We start from the raw sequence: 22,375 nt of genomic DNA, 5'->3' as shown, positions 1-22,375 counted from the left end.
TTGGCCACCTGATGTGAACATCTGACTCATTTGAAAAGACCCTAATGCTGGGAAAGATTGAGGGCAGGAGAAGAAAGGCACTGCAGAGGATGAGATGGTTGGATGGCATCACCGACTCAATTGATATGAGTTTGAGTAAACTCTGGGAGTTGGCGATGGACAGGGAGGCCTGGCGTGCTGTGGTTCATGGGGTTGCAAAGAGTTGGACATGTTTGAGTGACTGAACTGATTTTGTTTATCTGTTTTGTTTATGGTAGTTTGTATCTATTGCTCCCATAGTCTTAATTTATATGCCCTCTCCTTTCATCTTTGGTAACTGAGTTTGTTTTACATTTCTGTGAGTCTATTTCTGTTTTATATGTAGATTTGTTTGTATTAGTTTTTAGGTTGCACATACAAATAATATCATATTTGCCTTTCTCTGTCTGATTTACTTCACTTAGTGTGATTCTCTGGGTTTACCCATGTTGGTGCGGATGGCAATATTTCATCATTTCCTATGGTCTGAGTAATATTCCATTGTGCATAAGTGTGTGTGTATGTGTGTGTGTGTGGTATCACATTTTCTTAAACTAATCATGTGTTGATGGGCACTTAGCTTGTTTCCATATTTTGGCTATTTTAAGTACTGCTGCTATGAACATTGTTGTATGTGTATTTTTGAATTAGGGTTTTTGTCATTTATAGATACATATCCAGTACTGAGATTGTTAGATCATATGGCAGCTCTATTTTCCATTTTTTCCAGAAATTTCCATACTGTTTTCCATCGTGGCTGAACGAGGTTATATTTCCACCAATAGTGTAGGAGGTGTATCCTTTTGTCCACACCCTCTCCAGCATTTGTTATGTGTAGACTCTTTCATGATGGCCATTCTGACTCCTGTGAGTGATACCAAATTATGATTTTGATTAACATTTCTCTGATAAATAGTGATGCGGAGCATCTTTTCATGTGCTTGTTTGTTTTCTGTATGTGTTCTTTGGAGAAATGTCTATTTAGGTCTTCTGTCCATTTTTTGGTTGGTTTTTTGATATTGAGTTATATGAGTTGTTTGTGTATTTTAGATATTAAACCCCTGTCGGTTACATTTGGTTTTATCCCATTCATTTGGGGATGTCTTTTCATTTTGTTGGTGGTATTCTTTGCTGTTCAAAAGCTTTTAAGTTTGATTAGGTCCCATTGTTTACTTTTGCTTTTTTCTTTTGCTTTGAGAGACTGATCTAATAAAACGTTGTGATTCATGTCAAAGAGTATTCTGTCTGTGTTTTCCTCTAGTTTTATAATATCCAGTCTTATATTAGGTCTTTAAACCACTTTGAGTTTATTTTGTATATGGAATATTTTGTATGGTTGTATATATACAAAAAAATTAGTGTGTTCTAATTTCATTTATTTCCATGTAGGTGTCCTGGTTTCCCAGTACTATTTGTCAATGAGATTGTCTTCTCCATTGTATACTCTTGACTACTCTTTCATAGATTAGTTGACCATAGGCGTTTGGAGACCTGTGTTTTAAAATTGTACTTTTTCTTCCTTGACATCAGAATGAGTAGTTATGTTCTGTCATGTTATACTTAAGTAAAATTGTACATTAAGAGCATCTGAATTGGCCAAGTTGCAGAAGATATAAATTATTATGTGAATGTGACAGATTCTATTATTCTTGGGCTCTTTTGAGAGAGTTGCCCTTAGCAATTACCCACAGAAGTGAACAAAAGATTAACAGGAAAATGGACTTTATGAGATTTAATAAATATTTCTAATTAAATACAAAGAATGGAATTAACTGTAATACCTAGATGTGGAAAAACAACCTATGTCTTGTTTAGAGTTTCAGCATACTCTCTTAAGATACATTTACTCTAAATGAAGAAGCACTACTTAACATCAGAACAGTTTTTATAGTTATATCACTTGAGCAAATTGTTTCAGACATTCCCTCCCCTCCCCCCAAAAAATCATTAACCAAAGTCACTAATTAGTTGAAAGTGAGAATTGAGCTCCTTCCTCTTTCTTTCAATTTCCAATTAGCAGACCTATTGCGCTTAGTCACTCAGTCGTGTCTGTGTCTGACTCTCTGTGACCCCATGGCCTGTAGCCGGCCAGGCTCCTCTGTCCATAGGATTCTCCAGGCAAGAATACTGGAGTGGGTTGCCATGCTGTCCTCCACCAGTCCTCCCAACCCAGGGATCGAACCCAGGTCTCCTGCATTGCAGGTGGATTCTTTACTGTCTGAGCCACCAGGGAAGCCCAAGAACACTGGAGTGGGTAGACTATCCCTTCTCCACGGGAACTTCCCCACCCAGGAATTGCATCAGGGTCTCCTGCATTGCTGGTGGATTCTTACCATCTGAGCTACCCGGGAAAACTGGCAGACGTATTAATGAGCAATAAAAGGGGTGTAAGGAAAGAATTTAGAAAGAAATAGAAAGGAGCAGTGAAAGATAATTTGTGAAAACAGGTTCAGGTCCTAGACAGTTCAGATTGGGCTGCCTGCATGTGCTGTGTGGTCCATGATCACTAGAATTACAAGCTCAATTTCTTAATTGCTTCTTTGATCTTATCCAAGGAGAAAATTGGATTTCTAGAGGTTTTTTTTTTTTTTTTGCAGAGCAATTCTACTAAAGCTGCTATGTAGCAGCTTCTTTTGCCAGTCTTATACTCTCAGAATAATAAACTACAACCACAGCCAACTTCAAGAAACATCTTAACCTCTCAGATAAAGGATTCTGCCCCTCTTAGCAGCTGACAGTAACCAAGAACCATAAAGAAATTCAAGAAGCATCTTCTTTTTTCCCAAATACTGCTCAGATTCTGTCAAACCAATTTGACAATTTGCTGTCAGGGCCCTGCCATCTGGTTTGTCTGACATCAACATGCTTTTTAGATAAATTGACTTCCATTTTCTTGAATCAAGCTATTTTCCAACTCTGTGTATCTGTATAAATATCCCTCAAAACTCAGAGTCTGAGAGCTAAAAGCATTAACTAATAATAATAACCCCAAATGCCCTGGACAGAATATAAGATGCTACATACTGCTGAGTGTCTGTAATCATACTATAAAACTTCTATTTTCTTCCTTTCCTATAACCTTATAATAATAAAAGATCAGGTTAGGCCTTTGTTTGCCTAGTAAAACAGGGGAATCAAACCATTTAAACACCAGCCAGACCTACCACCCAAATAGATTCTCCCTATTCTCCCTTTCCTGCCTGTTTCTATATTGTCGAAGTTTAATATTACTGTGAAACATTTGGCGCTCATGGTAAAGAACCCATGTGTCATTGCAGGAGACTCATAAGAAACATGGGTTCAAACCCTGGATCGGAAAGATCCCTTGGAGGTGAAATGGAAATCCACTCAGTATTCTTGCCTGGAGAATCCCATTGACAGAGGAACTTGATGGGCTACAGTCTATGGGGTTGCAAAGAGTCTGACACAACTGAAGTGACTTAACGCACACACACACACACATACACACACACACACACAATATGTTACTGTGAAACACTGGTGTTAATTGGTTTCTTTCTGCTGATTAACAGGTTTTGGATTCAGGGAGACAGAAAGAATATACTCGGCCATATGATTTGCTGCAAAATACAGATAGCCTGTTTTACAAGATGGTGCAAAAACTGGGCAAGGCAGAGGCCTCTGCCCTCACTGAAATGGCAAAACAGGTGAGCCTGCTGCAGGGTGTTGTAATTACAGTTTGTCTCCAGGTTCAGTCTTCAGAATATCCACCCAGGATCTCTGTGCCCTTTTCAATCCTGAACCTCCAGAAACTAAGCTTAATGACTGGGTCTTAACAACATGTGGCAGTTGAAAGCAGGTCTGCTGAGAATCTGCAGCAGTGGTGGGGGTAGGGTTTAGGATGAATGTGTGCTTCTGTGCATGTGCGCCTGTGCCTAACAGACAGATTTCAGATAGGACTCACCACACACTTGGACCCTAGGTTCAGATTCCCTTAGAGCACAGAACACTTTCATTTTGCAGACCCTTTATGTTTCATTCTGATTGGTTCTCAGCACATTTGTGATGCAAGTGCTGTCCAGGAACATCCATGAAATTTGAGAGTTTATGGAAAAAAATTCTGGAATATTTTGAGGCTGGGAATATTTACCAGGAAAAGGTATAAGTTGCTTCTGTTTCTAACCTGTAAAGAAAACTCCTACATGTTATGTCACTTAATCCCTAATTCTTTGTCATTTAGAATTTTATTCAATTACCCCCTCCCTGCCCATGCTCCCTGTAACTTCCAGAAGAAGGTATGTTGCCACCAGGATAAATCAGGAATTCACAATACCTTAACACTGTACTCTGAATGGTGCTTGAAGATGAGGTGGGTGAGAGCACTAAGCACTGTACATGGTGTGAGGAAGGTCCTCGATGAGTGACATTCAGTCACGTGGTGTCTTTCTAACAAATGTGAGGTGATAGTGTCTTGGACAGATGTGACAACTGAGGTCTAGTTTAAGGACTTAGCCATTGTCATGAAGCCGCCTGTAATTCATTCTGGAGCAAGGTGGGGTTGACATTGATGGGAAGATGGAGGGAGGGAAGATGTGGTGCTCTTGCTGTTTGAGATGCATGGTTTTGGGTGGGATGAGGCTTCAGACTGTATGTGGTAAGGCTTCCCCATTGAAAATTTATCTCTGGGTATTAAATTATGGATGCATTTTACCTTCTTCATATTTTTCTGCATTTCCCAAATTTTTACTTGTAATTAGAATAAAACTACTTGTGTAATATTTAAAATATCTGTTAAAGAAAACATGCCCCAGTATCTAACAGTATTTCTGTATGAAAAATGTATCTAAAATGTGGCCTAAATTCCTCTGTCACTGTTTCATCTCAGTCCTGCTTATAAATGAGGAAATGCACACCAGTACCTTCCACTGTTCATAGGGTAGGAAGGAGATAGCTTTTTGTAAGTACTATATTGTATGCAAATGTTGAGAAGCTGAACATGAAACTCTATATTTTTTTGTGCCTAAAATTCACAGAGTGCTTTCATCTAGAGTGTCTCCGAGTCAGAGTTTCCCTCCTGAGACCTGATAATCATTAGTGATTTCCCATATAACCAAGTCACAAAGCAGCAAGGACTCTTAAAACCCTTTTGTTCTTTTGATCTTAGGCATTATACATCAAAGAGATGTGTGATGACACTTATGTGTCAAAGTGTTCATTTAAAAAACTATATTATCCTTATGTATGATCAAGTCATTGAGTGATGAGAAATTGATCTCAGAATTTTAGATATGCCAGATAAGATAATAGGGTTCAACATCCTCATTTTATAGGTGAGGAAACTAAGTCCTCAGAAGGAATGTGGTCCTGTGTGTATAATTGGTGTTAAGCTAGTTTGCAGCAGACACAGAATTATAAATCTGTTCTTTAAGTATATGTTTTAAATCAAGTGTCACATAAGATACATACAGAAGCAGACATAGGTCATAGAATTAGAAATCTTGTGATCCCTAGTCTAGTAATCCTGCCCCTACTCTAACAATATTAATGGTAAGTTATATTTGTGTAGTTTTTTTTATAATTTATTTTACACAGTTCTTGCATGCATGATTTCACATAATCCTCATGACTGCCCTTTTTTATTGCATGTCATGGATGAAGAGATTGGTCCAGGGCTTACCCAAGGTCACAGAGCTGGTCCAGGGAGCACAGAGGGGGAATCGCTGGGGAGGCTGAGTACAGACCTAGGTTCTGTGTTCTGTGCCAAGTCTGAGAACACTGCTCCTTTCACGTGGTACCCAAGGTGGAGGTGGTCACTCAAGTTCCCAGGGTGAACGAACCTCACTCTTAGATTTCAGTCCTGCCACTGGCTCAGGTCACCTCTACAGAAATAAATGCAGTTCTTGATTCTCATCCCATTTTGATATTACTTCTGCATACTTTACATCCTCTTAGGAGGATAAGCTGTCAGACTATCAGTTTTTTGAATTTGCAAGCATCAGATATCAATGCCTTGTTCAGAGCTGTAACAATGGGTTGATTAGCCTAAGTCACAAGGTTTTCACTCTAATAGAACAGAATTCATTCTTCTGAGAGAAAACCCAACATCTGGGAGAAGGTGCTTCCACATCACATTTTCTTGAACAAATAGTTCAGGTGAACTGATCACTGTCTGATTGACCCTGATCCATGAAATAGTAGAAAAAATACCTTTTGGATTCATAAAGCTGAAGGGGGCATTAGTCTGCTAGGGCTGCCATACAAAGACCACAGAGCAGGTGACTCAAACAACAGAAACGTATTTCCTCACAGCCCTGTGGCTGGAAGTCTGAGGTCAAGACGTCAGTAGGGTTGGTTTCCTCTCGGGTCTCTCTCCTTAGCTTGGAGATGCCGTCTTCTCTCAGTGTCTCACATGGACTTCCCTCTGTTTGCCTGTGTCCTGATTTCCTCTTCTTATAAGAACTCCAGTCTGTTAGATTAGGACCCACCTGTATGACTTCATTTTAGTTTTATTGCCTCTTTAAAGATACTGTCTCCAAACAGTCACATTCTGAGCTACGGTGGTGTTTAGGACTTCAACATATAAAATTGTAGGGGACACAGTTCAGCTCAAAGAATGAATGCCTGTCATCTACTCTGTTCTGTGATGAAGCAGGCCAGGTTGAAGTTTTTTGAAATTTCTTTGTTCCCAGTGTGCAACAGAGATGTCATTTTGTCTATTCATGAAATCACCTAATAGAGCCCAGAAGTTATAAAATCCTCATACGAGCTCTGGGAGCCTGGACCCCTTTGAATAGATGGAAGAGGCACTTAGCATCCACGTGGCCTTGTGTCCTCCAAGATCTCTAAGCCTCAGGTCCTCAGCTGTGTGTGAAGCAGGGATTACAGCCCTGCCGGCTTCTTAACACTCATTACAGGGATCAGATGAGAGAGCAGATGCTTAAGGGCATTGAAATATAAAGTGTTTTACAGTATAAAAGTCGGATCAATTTTTAAAAGGGTGTAGACAGAAGACTTGCCTTCCAGTAATAAAAAATACACCCATAGTTTAAGTAGCTTTAGAGACTCTAAATCAGGGGTCCCCAACTCCTGGGCTAGACTGTTATGGTCCGTGGGCTGTTAGGGACTGGGCCATATGGCAGGAGGTGAGTGGTGTGCAAAGGAGCAAACTTCAGCTGCTGCCCCCATTGCTCACTTTACACCTGAATCTCCTCTTTCTCGCCCTGTCTGTGGAAAAAGTGTCTTCCAGAAACTGGGTCCCTGGTGCCAAAAAGGTTGGGGACCACTGCTCTAAACAATTAAAATGTATTTATAATAATATATTTTAAAACACATGGCTTATCTAATGCTACAAAATTTAAAAACTTTTTTAAAATACTTTTTTAAAATTTATGAACTAAAGATAAATCACTCTCCACTCCTGTCATCACACAGCTCCCCCCCAAGGTGGAGCCCCAGCACCACTGTTGACTGTTCTGTTGAGATGTTCTGTGTATCAGGAAGAAAATTCCTGTTTCTAAGCACAAATGATAGCTATTCTTTCTTTTTTCACTCAGTGTTGTATCTCAGATTATATCAATGCATATGGTTATCTCATTCTTTTTAATGACTACATGTGTGTGTGTATTAGTCTCTCAGTCGTGTCCAACTCTTTGTGACCCCATGGACTGTAGCCCACCAGGCTCCTTTGTCCGTGGGATTCTCCAGGCAAGAACATAGTATTATGCTTTCTCCATTTTGTACTCCTTATTTTCAATGCTTGTCAATAAGAGTTTATAAAATACAGGGAATACAGCCTGATACTAACATCCAAATTTGTTGTGCTAATTTTATGCGTGAAAATGAGAAACCCTTGGGCAAAGAGTATTAATAGATTTCCCAGCCTCTTTGTCACCTGGTTTTTAATTTCTCTCCAGGCTTTGAGTCAGTAAAATGATTTTACTTGTCAATTTACTCTAGTGATAAAGCATATCTGTGAATCAGAATGATCAGAACTCAAGTGTATCTACAGGTTGTTTGGCATTAAGTCCTCCCCAATGAAGGTTTTAATGGGGCTACTTCCTCCATTGAATAAATACACCCCTGGTTTTTCCTATTGTGCCTCTAGTAGTGATAAGATTTGCTTCACGTGAAGCAGTGGACCTAAGAATGTGTTGCCTTAGAAGAAGGAGTTTAAAACTCATAAATATGTGTTTTTTGTCTTTTTTCCCCCTCAGGTGCACTCTGAAAGAAAATAACCAGATATCACTCACAGTGACCATGTGGTAATGAATATTATGAATGACAAGTGGACAACCATCAGCCTTCACAATTTCTAAGTTGACTCTGTGCTTCTACCATGAGTTCATGTCTATTCCAAAGGCATTTTTCCAATAGGTTTCTGCACTGCATAAATTATATTATACTTTTTTTACACCAGCAACAGATATTTACATATTACAAATATTCATCTATAATTTTTTCTCCAGCTTCACTCAGTGAGTTCAAGCTCTTGCAAAAGGATTTCTTATGCTTATTTATATGTAATACTATTTTGTTTTTTATCCAAATCAGAGGTGCAGGCCACCAGTAAGAGATGGTTTTGTGTCTTGAGAGATTCTGGAGCCAAACTCATTTTCTAACATTTGAGACGAAGTTCTCACAGATTTTTTTTTTTTCTGTTCCCAGAATTACATATTACTTTCTAATTATATTAGGGATTCTTGAAGACTGTGTGATGATGCCGTTTTGTATCACCACTTCCTTTAACAGAACTACTATCCATTTTCCACTCAAAGACCTCTGGTTAAAATACGACAGAGAAAAGTAATAGGAAAAACATACAGTAATGTAGTTTAAATAACATTATAGGAGAGAGATGTGTCACCCTCCCAAAAACATATGGTTAAAATACAGAAGGACAATATTGTACGTTCGTCCCCTGCATTGCAGGCAGATTCTTTACCACTGAACCACTGGGGAAGCCCTCTAAAATAGAAGGAAGAGAAAATATTCTTTATCAAAGTAGGAACCCTTCCAGGGGATTTGCTAATGAAGGACAGACATGTTCTAGACTGTCTTCTAGATAGAAGATTTTATTTTTTACATTAAAAAAATTGTGGTAAAATATATATAACATAATACCATATAACCATTTTTAATCACACAATTTGGTGGCATTAATCACACTCACAGTGTTGTTAGCCTTCATTCTCTGGTTAACTTTCAATAATTATATTCTTCCTATTCAATGTGTTATTTCTGCAGAGTCATTTTGATAAGTTTCATTTTTCTAAAAGTGGATCTGTTTCTCGTGCTTTTTGAGCTTGATTGACACAAATTTATTCACAATATCTTACATGTTTAATCTCTGCAGCATCTCTGTGTTCTTTTGGCCTCTTAATTTTCTTTGAACCTTCTCTTTTTTATGAGTAATCTTGTATAACTTTTTCCTTTTTTCAAAGAATCAACTTTTTGCTGGATTGATGCTCTGTTTTTCTTTCTAGTTCATCATATCATTCTTTCTTTCAACTTTTCCTTTTTGAGATTTTTTTCTCTAAATTCTTAAATTGCAAACAGATTAATAACATCATTATTTTTCTAACCTAAGTTATATAAAACTGACATTTTTTCTGAGATCCACTTTAGCTACAGCCTACAAGTTTTGATACTTACACCAATCAACAGCCAAAGTATTATGTATTTTCCAATTCCTAATTTAATTCATTAACTATATCTTTTACCCATGAGTTATTTATAAGTATAATGTTCTCTAAATTTCAAATGCCAATGGATTTTTTTCTATTAGATTGAACATGTGGAACTGCTAACATTCAGCCTTTTGTATAAAATGGCACTTTCATGTGTTTCAACATAATAGTTTTCTTTTGTTATTAATATATAGCTTAATTTCATTTTGGCCAGACAACATTAGGTTACGGATTTTAAACCAAAAGTAATGATATTCACACAAAAAGTCCTTATTTCCACCATTTTATATTTTATTTAGGGGTTTTAAAATGTTATAAGTACATGTGTAACCAGTAATTTTCAAATAAAAATCCTCCCTAAGTACTGGAACATTTTCTGATACATGTTACAGGCTGGTTCTCTGGAATTAGACTCAGATTGAGTTTAGTGCTGGGATGTTTATCAGGGCTGCCCTTGGAATCAACACCGTGGAATCAGGAGGGAAGAATCAGGATAGGGCAGAAGGAAAGATCAAGCTGGATCACTGGCTGGATGACCTTAGCTGATCCCATGGGGCATCAGGAGTGAAGATGGCCCTTCAGGGTTGTCCTGACACATTCAATGGCCGGTCTTTATATATCCACCTGGAAGGATTATTGCATGCAACCTAGTGGTTGAAGGTTGCCCACTGGCAGCACCCCCAGCAGCCAGGCAATGAGTCCTTGAAGGGAGGTCTGAACAGCACATCTCCATGTCCCCCCACATCCTGTGTCACAGCTCTAAGGTAGGTGATGAAGATGTCCTGTGGGGGAAACTCTTGATGACTGATGTATAAGTCAAAATGATGAGTTAGTGATTCTCCTCAATACCCTCTGGTTTAAAAAATAGAGGAGAAGGTCCATGAAGGGGAGAAATCTCATCTTCTAGGGTCAGCTCAGTCGTCACCTCTTCTAGGAAGTCACTGTAAGATCAGTCATCATCCTAGGTAACTCGTCTTTCTGTAGGACCCTGAGCGCCTCTCGTTTGTTAAACTGAACCGTACTTGGTTAGTGTCCTATTGTCATCAGTGCAGTGATTCTTAAACAAGGGGCCTGTTCTTTCCATTTTACACAGGTTATGTAAACTATGTAGCCTGCCCTGACTATGAGTATTCATATGGTTTGTTTTCTCACTAAACTAAGTGAGAAAAAGACTTGGAACTGTGCCCTATTTACTTTTTAATTATATCTTTCAGCACAGTGTCTGTTACATAGGGGGTGCTCAGTAAATGTTTTCTGAATGAGTAAATGATGACTGAGAACAAACCTTCATTTTCAACTTTATAATTTTGGAATTCTAAGAAGTAGCCTGGGATAACAGAAAGCCCTGGTTTTGGAGTCAGTCACACTGATCTACCTGTTAGGTCTTTCTCTGCTCTCACCAGCAGTGTGGGTATCCGAAGAATGTACTGTCCAGAGTGGGACACTTGAGAGTGAAAGGAAAGCAGTAACCAGCCAGAGTGCCAGGGAAATAAACTGGCACCATCTTTGACAAAATGGACTATGGACACCCTTCAGCCATGTAGCTTTAGTCTAAAAATAATTCTGTGCATGTATTTATATAGATCCTATTCTTGAATCAGCAGCATGGTCCTGGTGTTAAAGAGGGGTATCTAGAAACACAACAGGTTTTTTAAAATCAAGGTTTCATATATACATTATTAATTTTAATTTTAAAACAGAATATGGATTAACTGAGTTTTTGTTTTTTAAACCTAATGTTCTAAGGATTTTTTTTTTTCAGGGCTAAACCAGCAGTGTGTTGAAAACTGGGAGAAATACATATTTATTTGAGTTTAGACCTAAAAAATAACATTACTAGAAGGAATAACATGCCCCAGCCCTAAGAGACCTTCGTCTATACACCAGAACCATGTGACCTGCCATAATCAAATTGGGATTGTGTGATATTTTTAAGAAGAACAAGGTTAAGACTTAGACACACTAAGAATGTTCTACACGGAGTTTACATTGGAGGGTTCTGACTAACTTCACTCTTTCACTCAGCAACAATGCTCACAATTATCCACCTGATAGGTGGAGGCTTTGTGTATTCCAAACCAGTGTTTGATCCAATAGTTAATCACATTTAATTCTGGAGGACATTATGTGAAAAACAGTTTTTAAATTACATTTTGCAGACTACCTAGACAAAAAAATGAGTCTCTGAGATGGAGTTTATATCACATTAGAACTTTTGTAAGTAAATAACAATAAACAGTAGATTGAGGATTTTTAAACCCTACATTTGGCAACAATAAAAATTTTTAAAAATCCATGAGTTTATACTTATTCCAATAAGACATAAAATAGACAGGACTAAGGGAAATTTATTTTTTACTGTAGGAAGGCAACTCACAAATGTAGACAGATTGATAGAAAAGTACCATATGGGAGCCATTGTCATAAATAACTCAGACAAAATTCATCATTGACTGAACATATGTTGAGTGTTTGGGGGTTGGAAGAGACACAGCATTTTCATGGACTCAAAATATCTTCTCAGATTAATTCTTTAGGGAAGAATTATATTTTTAAAGTGGAAAAATCAGACAAACACCAGGCTAAGCAAGTAACTAGAGTAAATATTAATAGCGAACCTACTGACACCCTTGGCTTTTTTTTTTCTTGTTTCTTTAAAAATATACATAAGTATGGTTGACTTAAACTGTTGTGTTAATGTCTGCTGTACAGCAGTGATTCAGTTATACATATACATGCATTCTTTCCATGTAGGTCTAATAAGCAGGGTGACAATATACAGCCTTGTCATACTCCTTTACCACTTTTGACCCAGGCAGTTGTTCCATGTCCGGTTCTAACTGTTGCTTCTTGACCTGCATACAGGTTTCTCAGGAGACAGGTAAGGTGGTCTGGTACTCCCATCTCTTTAAGTTTTCCAGTTTGTTGTGATCTACACAGTCAAAGGCTTTAGCATAGTCAATGAAGCAGAAGTAGATATTTTTCTGAACAGAAACCATAAGGCCCACAAATCCTGGAAATGGGCTTCCTGGTCCTTTACAGGAAAACTCTGCCCACCCTGCCCTGGGTCTCTGCTGTTCTAAGTGCATCCTGTGGACCAGCAACATCGGCTGGCCTGTGAGGCTGTTAGAACACAAAATCTTGTCTCTACCCACTACTGACTCAGAATCTCTAGAACCCAGGTGAGTCCTGCTCACAGTACAGTTTGGGAAGTGCTGGTTTAGAGGCCCTGCTCAGGTCATCCTGCGTTTGCACCCTCCCCCAGGTGCAGACAGCCAGAGAGGACCAGGGCATGTGGCCACCTGAAGCCCCGCCCACTCCAGGCGGTGCTGTGAGTACCTGGACCCTGTTCCCAGCACCAGTGCAGTCCTCCCTCCTGGGGCCCATCTTCCGGCCTGACAGGTGGTCAAGATTCAGCTGTTTATGGGGCAGAAGAGGGTGGCCTGAGCTTGGACTTGAAGGCTGGAGGTGCTCTTGCTTGAGCAGCAGATTCCTCAGGGCACAGAGAAGATCAGAGCCAGAGGTGGGAAGAACAGGGGGAGGGCTGGGGGCTGGGTCAGCCCCTCCCTCTGCTGTCCTGCCTTCTAGCTCCAAACTCCAGGGTCCAGGAACCCCAGCCTGCCATGTGGTTATGAGGGTGTATTTGACAGTGGGTTAGCTTGATTTATAACTTTTAAATATTTAAACATAAAGGATGGGCTTCATTATACTCTTGACCCAGGGCCCACAGATGTGAGTGGCAGGTCTGTTAAATGCTTCTCAGAATGTTCTCAGAGGACCCCCTGCATCCCAATCCACTGGGATGTTGGATCAGACCTTTGGGGCTGGAGCCTAGGACTCTGCATTCTGACCCCTCCCCTGGTGACTCTGATCCACAGCAGAGCTACAGGAGCACTTGTAATGGAGAAAGGTGGGGCATGGAGTGGAGCTGCCCTGAGTGTCGGGAAGTGTCAGAAGAGAGGGAGGTCCCAGGTCAGAGGAAGGTGCTGACTACAAGCTCACACCTTCCTGCTTCTCTCATGATTCTCCTCACAACCTGGCCTGACCCCACCTCTGGGAGTTGGCCACAGGGAGAAGCTGCTAGAATGGGGCAAGGGTGTCCTCCTGCCAACCGTGGAGTCCTCGGGGGCTGCTCTGCAGAAGGAAGGACCTGAGTCAGGGGCTATAGGAGCAAAGGGGCTGCAGGTGCCTGGAGGGACCACACGGACCCACCCAGGGAGTCAGGCTGAAGCTGCTGAGCAGGTCTTTGGGCAGGGAGACCTCCTGGTCCCACGGGACACAGGTGGAGCGGGGACAGACTGTGCGGTTCCACCAGGGCTCAGGTGCCGCATCTGTCAGTAGTCTTATGACCTCTAGCAAGGTCCTTAAGCTCTTGTAAGATGGGGGTCCTAACATCCTAGTACCCTCTGAGTTTGTGTTAAAATTAAACATGATGGGTCTTTCGTTCAGGCCCACAAGGCTGGTAGGGTGAGCAAGTGTGGCTTTTGCCAGGAAGCTCTGTAGCCACCGACGAGCCCAGAAGTAGCATGGAAACAGTGTAAGAAAGCCCATTTGGGCACAGCCCTCAAGGCCAACCCTTTTGGATGCACTTCTCATGCCAAGAAAATTGTGCTCGAAAAAATAGGGGTTGAAGCCAAACATCCAAATTCTGCCATCAGGAAATGTGTCAGGGTTCAGTTCACCAAGAATGGCAAAAAATCACAGCCTTTTGTACCCAGTGATGGTTGCTTGAATTTTATTGAGGAAAATGATGAAGTTCTGGTTGTTGGATTTGGTTCCAAAGGTCATGCTGTTGGTGACATTCCTGGAGTCTGTTTTAAGGTTGTCAAAGTAGCCAGTGTCTTTTTTGGTCTTCTACAAAAGCAAGAAGGAAAGACCAAGATCATAAATTTCGATGACGAAAGAATTATAGTAATAAGTTTTCATATACAAAAAAAAATTAAATGTGATATGATAGTTAAGTAAAACCACATCCTTGTCACACAGAGCAAAACAAGGGTCAGCTGCTGTTTATTGGGATGCTTATTACATTACACCTCTGCACTTCTTGATGCTCGATATTATAGGCACTTATCACTGCCTGTGTTCAATCATGTCTGACTCTTTGTGCCCCTATGACTGTAGCCCACCAGGCTCCTCTGTTCATGAGATTTTCCAGGCAAGATTACAATACCAGAGAGGGTTGCTGTTTCCTCCCCCAGGGATTCTTCCCGACCCAGGTATCGATCTTGTGGCTCCATTGTCTCCTGCATTGGCAGGCAGATTCTTTATGACTGAGCCTGGGAATTACCTGTCACTGACTTTAAGATCAGGTCCCTCAAGGCCCCAAGGGGCGCTAGTGGTAAGGAATCCATCTGCCAGTGCAGGAGACCCAAGAGAATCAGGTTCAATCCCTGGATGGGGAAGATCCCCTGGAGGAGGAAATGGCAACCCACTCCAGTATTCCTGCCTGGGAAATCCCATCCTCTGTCCATGGGGTCCCAAAGAGTCATCACGACTGAGCACACACACACACCTCAGATCCCAGGCACAGGATGGTTCCAGTCACAGCTGTGTGCCACACCCATGCTTGGCCAGTCACCTGTAGCTCCCTGAACTTCCCTGCACAGGAGCAACTCCTGAAGTTACTGCTGAGCTGCTCATCCTCTATAGTTCCCAGGATTGCCCTACTAGCAAGCCACACCTTGGGAATCCTGCTCATAGGTTTGTGATGAACTAGGGTGGGGCTTGTATGAAATCTCCTGAGACAACCGTATCATACTGAAAATCACCACCAGGGCGCAGGAAAATCCAGGCATCCAGGTGAGAAGCATGGAAAGGCTGTGCATTGAGGCCTCAGAGTGGGCAAAAGGGGTCACAGGCCCCCACCCCAACTACACCCTGTACACAAAAACATACACACCTGCTCCTGCAAAATTACTCTGTTTACTCTGCTTCCTCATCCGGGTAGAGTTCTTTATGTCCTCAATATGGCAAAGGGCAGTGGTTTGTAAACTTGGCTACAAATTCAAATCACCAGGGGAGCTCTGTAAAATCCCAGTGCTGAAGCCTCATCTCAGTTAAATCACAATCTCAGGGGAGGGGACACAGAAATCAGCACTTTTTAAAACCTCACAGGTGATTCCACCCTGCAGCCAAATGAGAACCACTATTGGAGGCAGAAGATCTCATTTCTTCCCAAATGGCAGCTGCTGTCTTTGCTACAAAGTGTGAAAAAGCATTAAGTCGCTCAGCTGTGTCTGACTCTTCGCGACTTTACGAACTATAGCCCACGAGAATTCCATGGAATTCTCCAGGCAAGAATACTGGAGTGGGTAGCCATTCCCATCTCCAGGGAATCTTACCAACCCAGGGATCAAACCCAGGTCTCCTACACTGCAGCCAGATTCTTTACCATTTGAGCCACCAGGAAAAACAGAAACAGTTTGATTTCTTATTTTGTTACCGTTTCTCCCAAGTGAGACCCCCCACCCTCGACAGGAGGTGGGGCTCCTTCTGATAGAGGGGTGTGCGTGTGTGTGCGCATGCTCAGTCAGTCATATCCGACTCTGTGGCCCCATGGACTGCAGCTTGCCAGGATCCTCTGTCAATGCGATTTCCCAGGCAGGAATATTGGAGTGGGTTGCCATGTTCTGCTCCAGGGGGTCTTACTGACCCAGGGATCAACACAAGTGTCCTGCATTGGCAGGCGGGATATTTACTGCTGAGCCACCTGGGAAGTCCCTCTTCCAGGTGTGGCTCGTGCCAGTAGAATGTGCTCTAGAGGACACTGTTTCCTTTGAAAACCCTCCACAGTGCTGCTGAATGTGATTCCTGTCAACTGGGGGTCAGGGGTGTTCTCATAGGACCGGCTCAGCTGTGCTGCCGGTGGCTCCAGATTGTAGTGCCGGGCTCAGCATCTCTGCATTCGACACCTCAATGACATCTTGAATCACAGTGCTGGGGGCAATGATCCTGCACTTGGCCCTCTGAGCTGAGGTGTCAACGCAGCCGTTTCACACCAGGGAGTCTTGTTTGCTGGGCCGGGTGTGACGCATCTTCATGAAGCACCCTGTGAGCAAGTGAAACTCAACTTAGCACAAAAGGCGTGACAAAAAGTTAGACTTTATTTTATTACCAAGGTTCTACTTTTACTCCCAGGGAGTTGTTGATGGGCTTTGTTGGTGACTGTTTCATCACAGCCCAGCCTCATGGAATATTAAGGGCCCTGACTTACCTTTAATGACTGTTTCCTTTGTTAGCTGTGGAGATAATCCTGATGAAGAAAAAGAGACCAATTTCTCTTCTGTTCCTGAAGATCCGAAAGGGAAGGTATTGATATAATGAGTTTTATTTTGTTGTTGTTGTTATTTTTAACCCATAAGGTAGCTCCCTCTTGTCTGGGGCTTGATGTTGCTCCTGAAATAAATGGGAGCCCCTGGCATCCTTCATTTGAGGAAGACAACTGGGTATTATTTAAATAGGAAAGGAAAGGACCTATGCATCAGGGTGCACAGAGAACCAGGTCTAGGCTCTCAGGTGACAGGCTAAGATGGCCTCATCACTATGGAAACAGTGTGTCTATGCTTGTGAGACAGAGGGAAGTAGGTGGGTACAGATATTGAGAAAAACAGATTCCCACAAAAACTGGTTTGAACCAGTTAAAATCAAGATGGTTTTGAGTATGGTCTGGTCTCTGACTTCTAACTCATTATACCTTCATTGTAACACTAAAATCCACTCCCCTCTTGCCACAACAGGTGCTTTAATAGTTCCAAGGCTGACCATAGAAGGCCAAAAAGTGAAGGGGGAGGAGTCTGTCTGCTCACCATTCAAAAGCCAATAAAGAGGCCAGGTTGGTGGAAAGGAATATTTGGTTTATTTTGGATGCAGGTGTGTGTGTTGGGGGAAGGGTGGATGCCTGTCCAAAGGCTGACTCTCCCTCCCTTGACAATCAGTGGACAAGAGGGCTACATGTAGAAACAGTACAGTCAGCGCTGACAGTCATCTTGAAATTGGTCATTGGTGGTCTGACCAGTGTCATCTTGATTGTTTTAGGTACAATTAATCTTCAGTTCCAGGGTTGGTTTGTTCCTATTTCTAGAGGTAGTTCTCAGGATTGTGGCAGCTGATGTCATGGCTACAGTCCAGTCATTATATAGTTCTTTTACCTGGTGGGGGTTTCAATAGCTATAAGACAGCTCATAGGATATGGCTCAGAATATTATCTATAGCCCCTGAGAAGGAATTAAAAGGTCCTTAACTATGCTTAATAACTATATTATTATTGGTATCCTTTGACTGTTTTCCTTTGTTTCTGCATATTCTCACTTCTCTGATTAAACTTATTCTTTGGCTAAAGTTTTTCCACAGACAAAAGGCAGGCAGAGGACATGCGGGGCAAGAACCATAGGGCCCTGCTCCATTTCAAAAGTGTGCAGTGGTTCACTTCTTGCAAATCCCTGTCCCTTCCCTGGAATAGCAAGTATATTTCTCCCACTTGTTGTTGAATGAAATTACCCAGCCCATGACATCTAACAACTCCATACCCTGGGTCCTCTCGCCTTCTGATAAGGTCCACATTCTGCCTATGGAGTGTGTGTCTCCCTGAATAAGTCCATTTTCACTCTGCTTCAGCTTGCTCCTCAGTTTTCTCCTGCAGGAAGCCAAGGACCCTCACTTGGAAGCTGGTCCCAGGTACTTCCACGTCTTCCAGAAAGAGATATGTCCTTCTCCTGCACCACTTGTAACATGGAGGATGAAGAATAGGGACTATACATCTAAACTGATTATAAAGCAGATGATCTAGATTTAGGAAGAGTTCTTATTTATCTTCCTAGTGTTGTTTCTTAAACGTTAGCAGTCTGGTTTCTGCTTTCCTGGGCAAATGTATTTGGTTTTTAAAATTAACTCTACTGTGGGAGTTTGAAGAAAGACGTAACTGATTCTCATCTGCTCCCCAGCTGATGCCACAAGCTACATCACCCTCTGTGGCATTCTCTCATCCTGGGTCACAGACTCCTTAAACCTGCTGCCTCCCTTTCTGAATTTTCCAGGCCCCAGGTAAATCAGGGTTTTCTCTAACTCATAACACAAGCTGATGGCAAGGGAACTCCTCTACAAAGCTGGTAGCTCACCTAGCTAGCAGGAGGTAAGGCATCACCCATACGTGGAGGGGTTCTATCATATCCTGTGTCCCCCCTGCTTTGTCCTTGCCCAGGAGGTTGAGGATGGTGACCTTGGAGCTAAGGATCACCAACTCTCTGCCTCTTATTCCCAGACCTTTGCTCTCCTCTGACTTGCGTTTTAATCTCTCTTCTGTGGAGGAAATCTTGGTTGCCTAAGTTTTCTTGCAAACTGTGTGCTTTATGCCAGCACCAGTGGCCTTTAAGCTATAACCTCAAGATTTTCATTTTCATTCCTTTTTCATAAACATTCATACATAGCAAGGGCAATTAACTTAATATTCTGATAAAATATCTTGCCATAATGGCTTCCACTTATTGAACATTTCCTCTTTGCCAGAAATTGGAACAAGCACTTTCACATAAACAATAACTCCATGAAATAGATATTCCTTTTTTTATTTGGGCTTTGCTGGGTCTTATTTGTGACACTCAGGATCTACATTGTGTTAAGGGAGTTCTTTCATTGGGGTGCATGGACTCTCTTATATGGAGTGGGCAGTCTCAGTAGTTGTGGCACACAGGTTTAGTTGCTCAACCAGCATGTGGGATCTTAGTTCCCTGACCAGGAATCCAACCCAGGTCCCTTTCAAAGGTAGATCTTAACTACTGGACAACCAGGGAAGTCCAATATGTTACTTAAGTACCCATTTTACAGATGAGAAACTGAGTTCAGAAAACATGTGTCATTGAGGCACAGGAAGAGTTGCCCCTGTTAGGAGGTAGCCTTCCTTATTTATCTAACACAGCTTCTGGGAAACTAAGAGTTTCCAGTTTTTGGAGGGATCATGAGAAAGAAGAAAAAAATGTTTTAATTCTACTTCAGTTCAGTTCATTTCAGTCACTCAGTTGTGTCCGACTCGTCATGACCCCATGAAGCACAGCATGCCAGGCCTCCCTGTCCATCACCAATTCCCGGAGTTTACTCAAACTCATGTCCATTGAGTTGTGATACCATCCAACCATCTGATCCTCTGTCGTCCCCTTCTCTTGCCCTCAATCCTTCCCAGCATCAGGGTCTTTTCAAATGAGTCATCTCTTTGTATCAGGTGGCCAAAGTATTGGAGCTTCAGCTTCAACATCAGTCCTTCCAATGAACGCCCAGGATTGATTTCCTTTAGGATGGACTGATTGAATCTCCTTGTAGTCCAAGGGACTCTCCAGAGCCTTCTCCAATACTACAGTTCTAAAGCATCAATTCTTTAGCGCTCAGCTTTTGTTATAGTCCAACTGTCACATCCATACATGACCACTGGAAAAACCATAGCCTTGACTAGATGGACCTTTGTTGTCAAAGTAATGTCTCTGCTTTTTAATATGTTGTCTATGTTGGTCATAGCTTTCTTTCCAAGGAGTAAGCGTCTTTTAATTTCATGGCTTCAATCACCATCTGCAGTGATTTTGGAGCCCCCCAAAATAGTCAGCCACTGTTTCCACTGTTTCCCCATCTATTTCCCATGAAATGATGGGGCTGGATATCATGATCTTAGTTTTCTGAATGTTGAGCTTTAAGTTAACTTTTTCACTTTCCTCTTTCACTTTCATCAAGAGGCTTCGATATATGGCAGAACCAATACAATATTGTAAGGTTTAAAAAAATTAAATTAAAAAAAAAGAGGCTCTTTACTTCTTCTTCACTTTCTGCCATAAGGGTGGTGTCATCTGAATATCTGAGGTTACTGATATTTCTCCCAGCAATCTTGATTCCAACTTGTGCTTCATCCAGCCCAGAGTTTCTCATGATGTACTCTGCATATAAGTTAAATAAGCAGGGTGACACTATACAGCCCTGACATACTCCTTTTCCTATTTGGAACCAGTCTGTTGTTCCATGTCCAGTTCTAACTGTTGCATCCTGACCTGCATACAGGATTCTCAAAAGGCAGGTCAGGTGGTCTGGTACGCCCATCTCTTTCAGAATTTTCCACTGTCTATTGTGATCTACACAGTCAAAGGCTTTGGCATAGTCAATAAAGCAGAAATAGATGTTTTTCTGGAACTCTCTCATTTTTTTGATGATCCAGAGGATGTTTTGCAATTTGATCTCTGGTTCCTCTACCTTTTCTAAAACCAGCTTGAACATCTGGAAGTTCATGGTTCATGTATTGCTGAAGCCTGGCTTGGGGAATTTTGAGCATTACTTTACTAGAGTGTCAGATGAGTGCAATTGTGCTGTAGTTTGAGCATTCTTTGGCATTGCCTTTCTTAGGGATTGGAATGAAAACTAACCTTTTCCAGTCCTGTGGCCACTGCTGAGTTTTCCAAGTTTGCTGGCATATTGAGTGCACCACATTCACAGCATCATCTTTTAGGATTTGAAATAGCTCAACTAGAATTCCATCACCTCCACTAGCTTTGTTCATAGTGATGATTCCTAAGGTCCACTTGACTTCACATTCCAGGATATCTGGCTCTAGGTGAATGATCATACCATCATGATTATCTGGTCATGAAGATCTTTTTTATATAGTTCTGTGTATTCTTGCCATCTCTTCTTAATATTTTCTGCTTCTGTTAAGTCCATATCATTTCTGTCCTTTATTGTGCCCATCTTTGCATGAAATGTTCCCTTGGTATCTCTAATTTCCTTGAAGAGATCACTAGTCTTTCCCATTCTATTGTTTTCCTCTGTTTCTTTGCATTGATCGCTGAGGAAGGCTTTCTTATCTTTCCTTGCTATTCTCTGGAACTGCACCTTCAAATGGTTTTTTCTTTCCTTTTCTCCTTTTCTTTTTGCTTCTCTTCTTTTTACAGCTATTTGTAAGGCCTCCTCAGACAGCCATTTTGCTTTTTAGCATTCATTTTTCTTGGGGATGGTTTTGCTCCCTGTCTCCTCTACAATGTCATGAACCACCGTCCATATCTCACTTTGACTGTATAATCATAAGAGATTTGATTTAGGTCATACCTGACTAGTCTAGTGGTTTTCCCTACTTTCTTCAATTTAAGTCTGAATTTGGCAATAAGGACTTCATGATCTGAGCCACAGTCAGCTCCTGGTCCTGTTTTTGCTGACTGTATAGGTCTTCTCCATCTTTGGCTGCAAAGAATATAATCAATCTGATTTTGCTGTTGGCCATCTGGTGATGTCCATGTGTAGAGTCTTCTCTTGTGTTGTTGGAAGAGGCTATTTGCTATGACCAGTGCATTCTCTTGGCAAAACTCTATTAGCCTTTGCCCTGCTTCATTCTGTACTCCAAGGCCAAATCTGCCTGTTACTCCAGGTGTTTCTTGACTTCCTAGTTTTGCATTCCAGCCCCCTATAATGAAAAGGACATCTTTTGGGGGTGTTAGTTCTAAAAGGTCTTGTAGGTCTTCATAGAACTGTTCAACTTCAGCTTCTTCAGCATTACTGGTTACAAAGGTATAATTTTCCAAATTGTTGTAAGTCATAATTAGCTTGAGGGAAAGGGTTTCCTTATGTCTGGAAAACACAAACTTAAACCAGTAATATTTCAAAAGAAAAAACAATCAAAATTATGACCATATTCACCAGGTCCCTCAGCAACTAGTCCTTCTTGTTAATGGTTTTATGAAGGCATCAGG

The 22,375-nt window shown here is 41.4% G+C and overlaps 1 protein-coding gene and 1 pseudogene across 1 annotated transcript in view; both read left to right on the top strand.

Moving 5' to 3' along the window:
- The window catches only part of LOC100848700 (ATP-binding cassette sub-family C member 4), a 164,021-nt gene extending 152,062 nt beyond the window's left edge, over positions 1-11,959 (top strand). Inside the window, exons 30-31 of the mRNA XM_024989169.2 lie at positions 3,552-3,686; positions 8,193-11,959. Of these exons, the coding sequence (XP_024844937.1) occupies positions 3,552-3,686; positions 8,193-8,213 (156 nt within the window). The 3' untranslated portion in view covers positions 8,214-11,959. The remainder of the gene's footprint in view (positions 1-3,551; positions 3,687-8,192) is intronic.
- On the top strand, positions 10,397-14,648 carry LOC107133008 (small ribosomal subunit protein uS12-like; annotated as a pseudogene).
- The last annotated feature ends 7,727 nt before the right edge of the window (positions 14,649-22,375 follow it).

The sequence above is a fragment of the Bos taurus genome, unplaced genomic scaffold, assembly GCF_002263795.3.
Source record: "Bos taurus isolate L1 Dominette 01449 registration number 42190680 breed Hereford unplaced genomic scaffold, ARS-UCD2.0 Leftover_ScbfJmS_264, whole genome shotgun sequence".
In the NCBI taxonomy this organism is placed as follows: domain Eukaryota; kingdom Metazoa; phylum Chordata; class Mammalia; order Artiodactyla; family Bovidae; genus Bos; species Bos taurus.
Note: the sequence above shows the minus strand (reverse complement) of the source record. Positions and strands in the feature narration are given on the sequence as shown.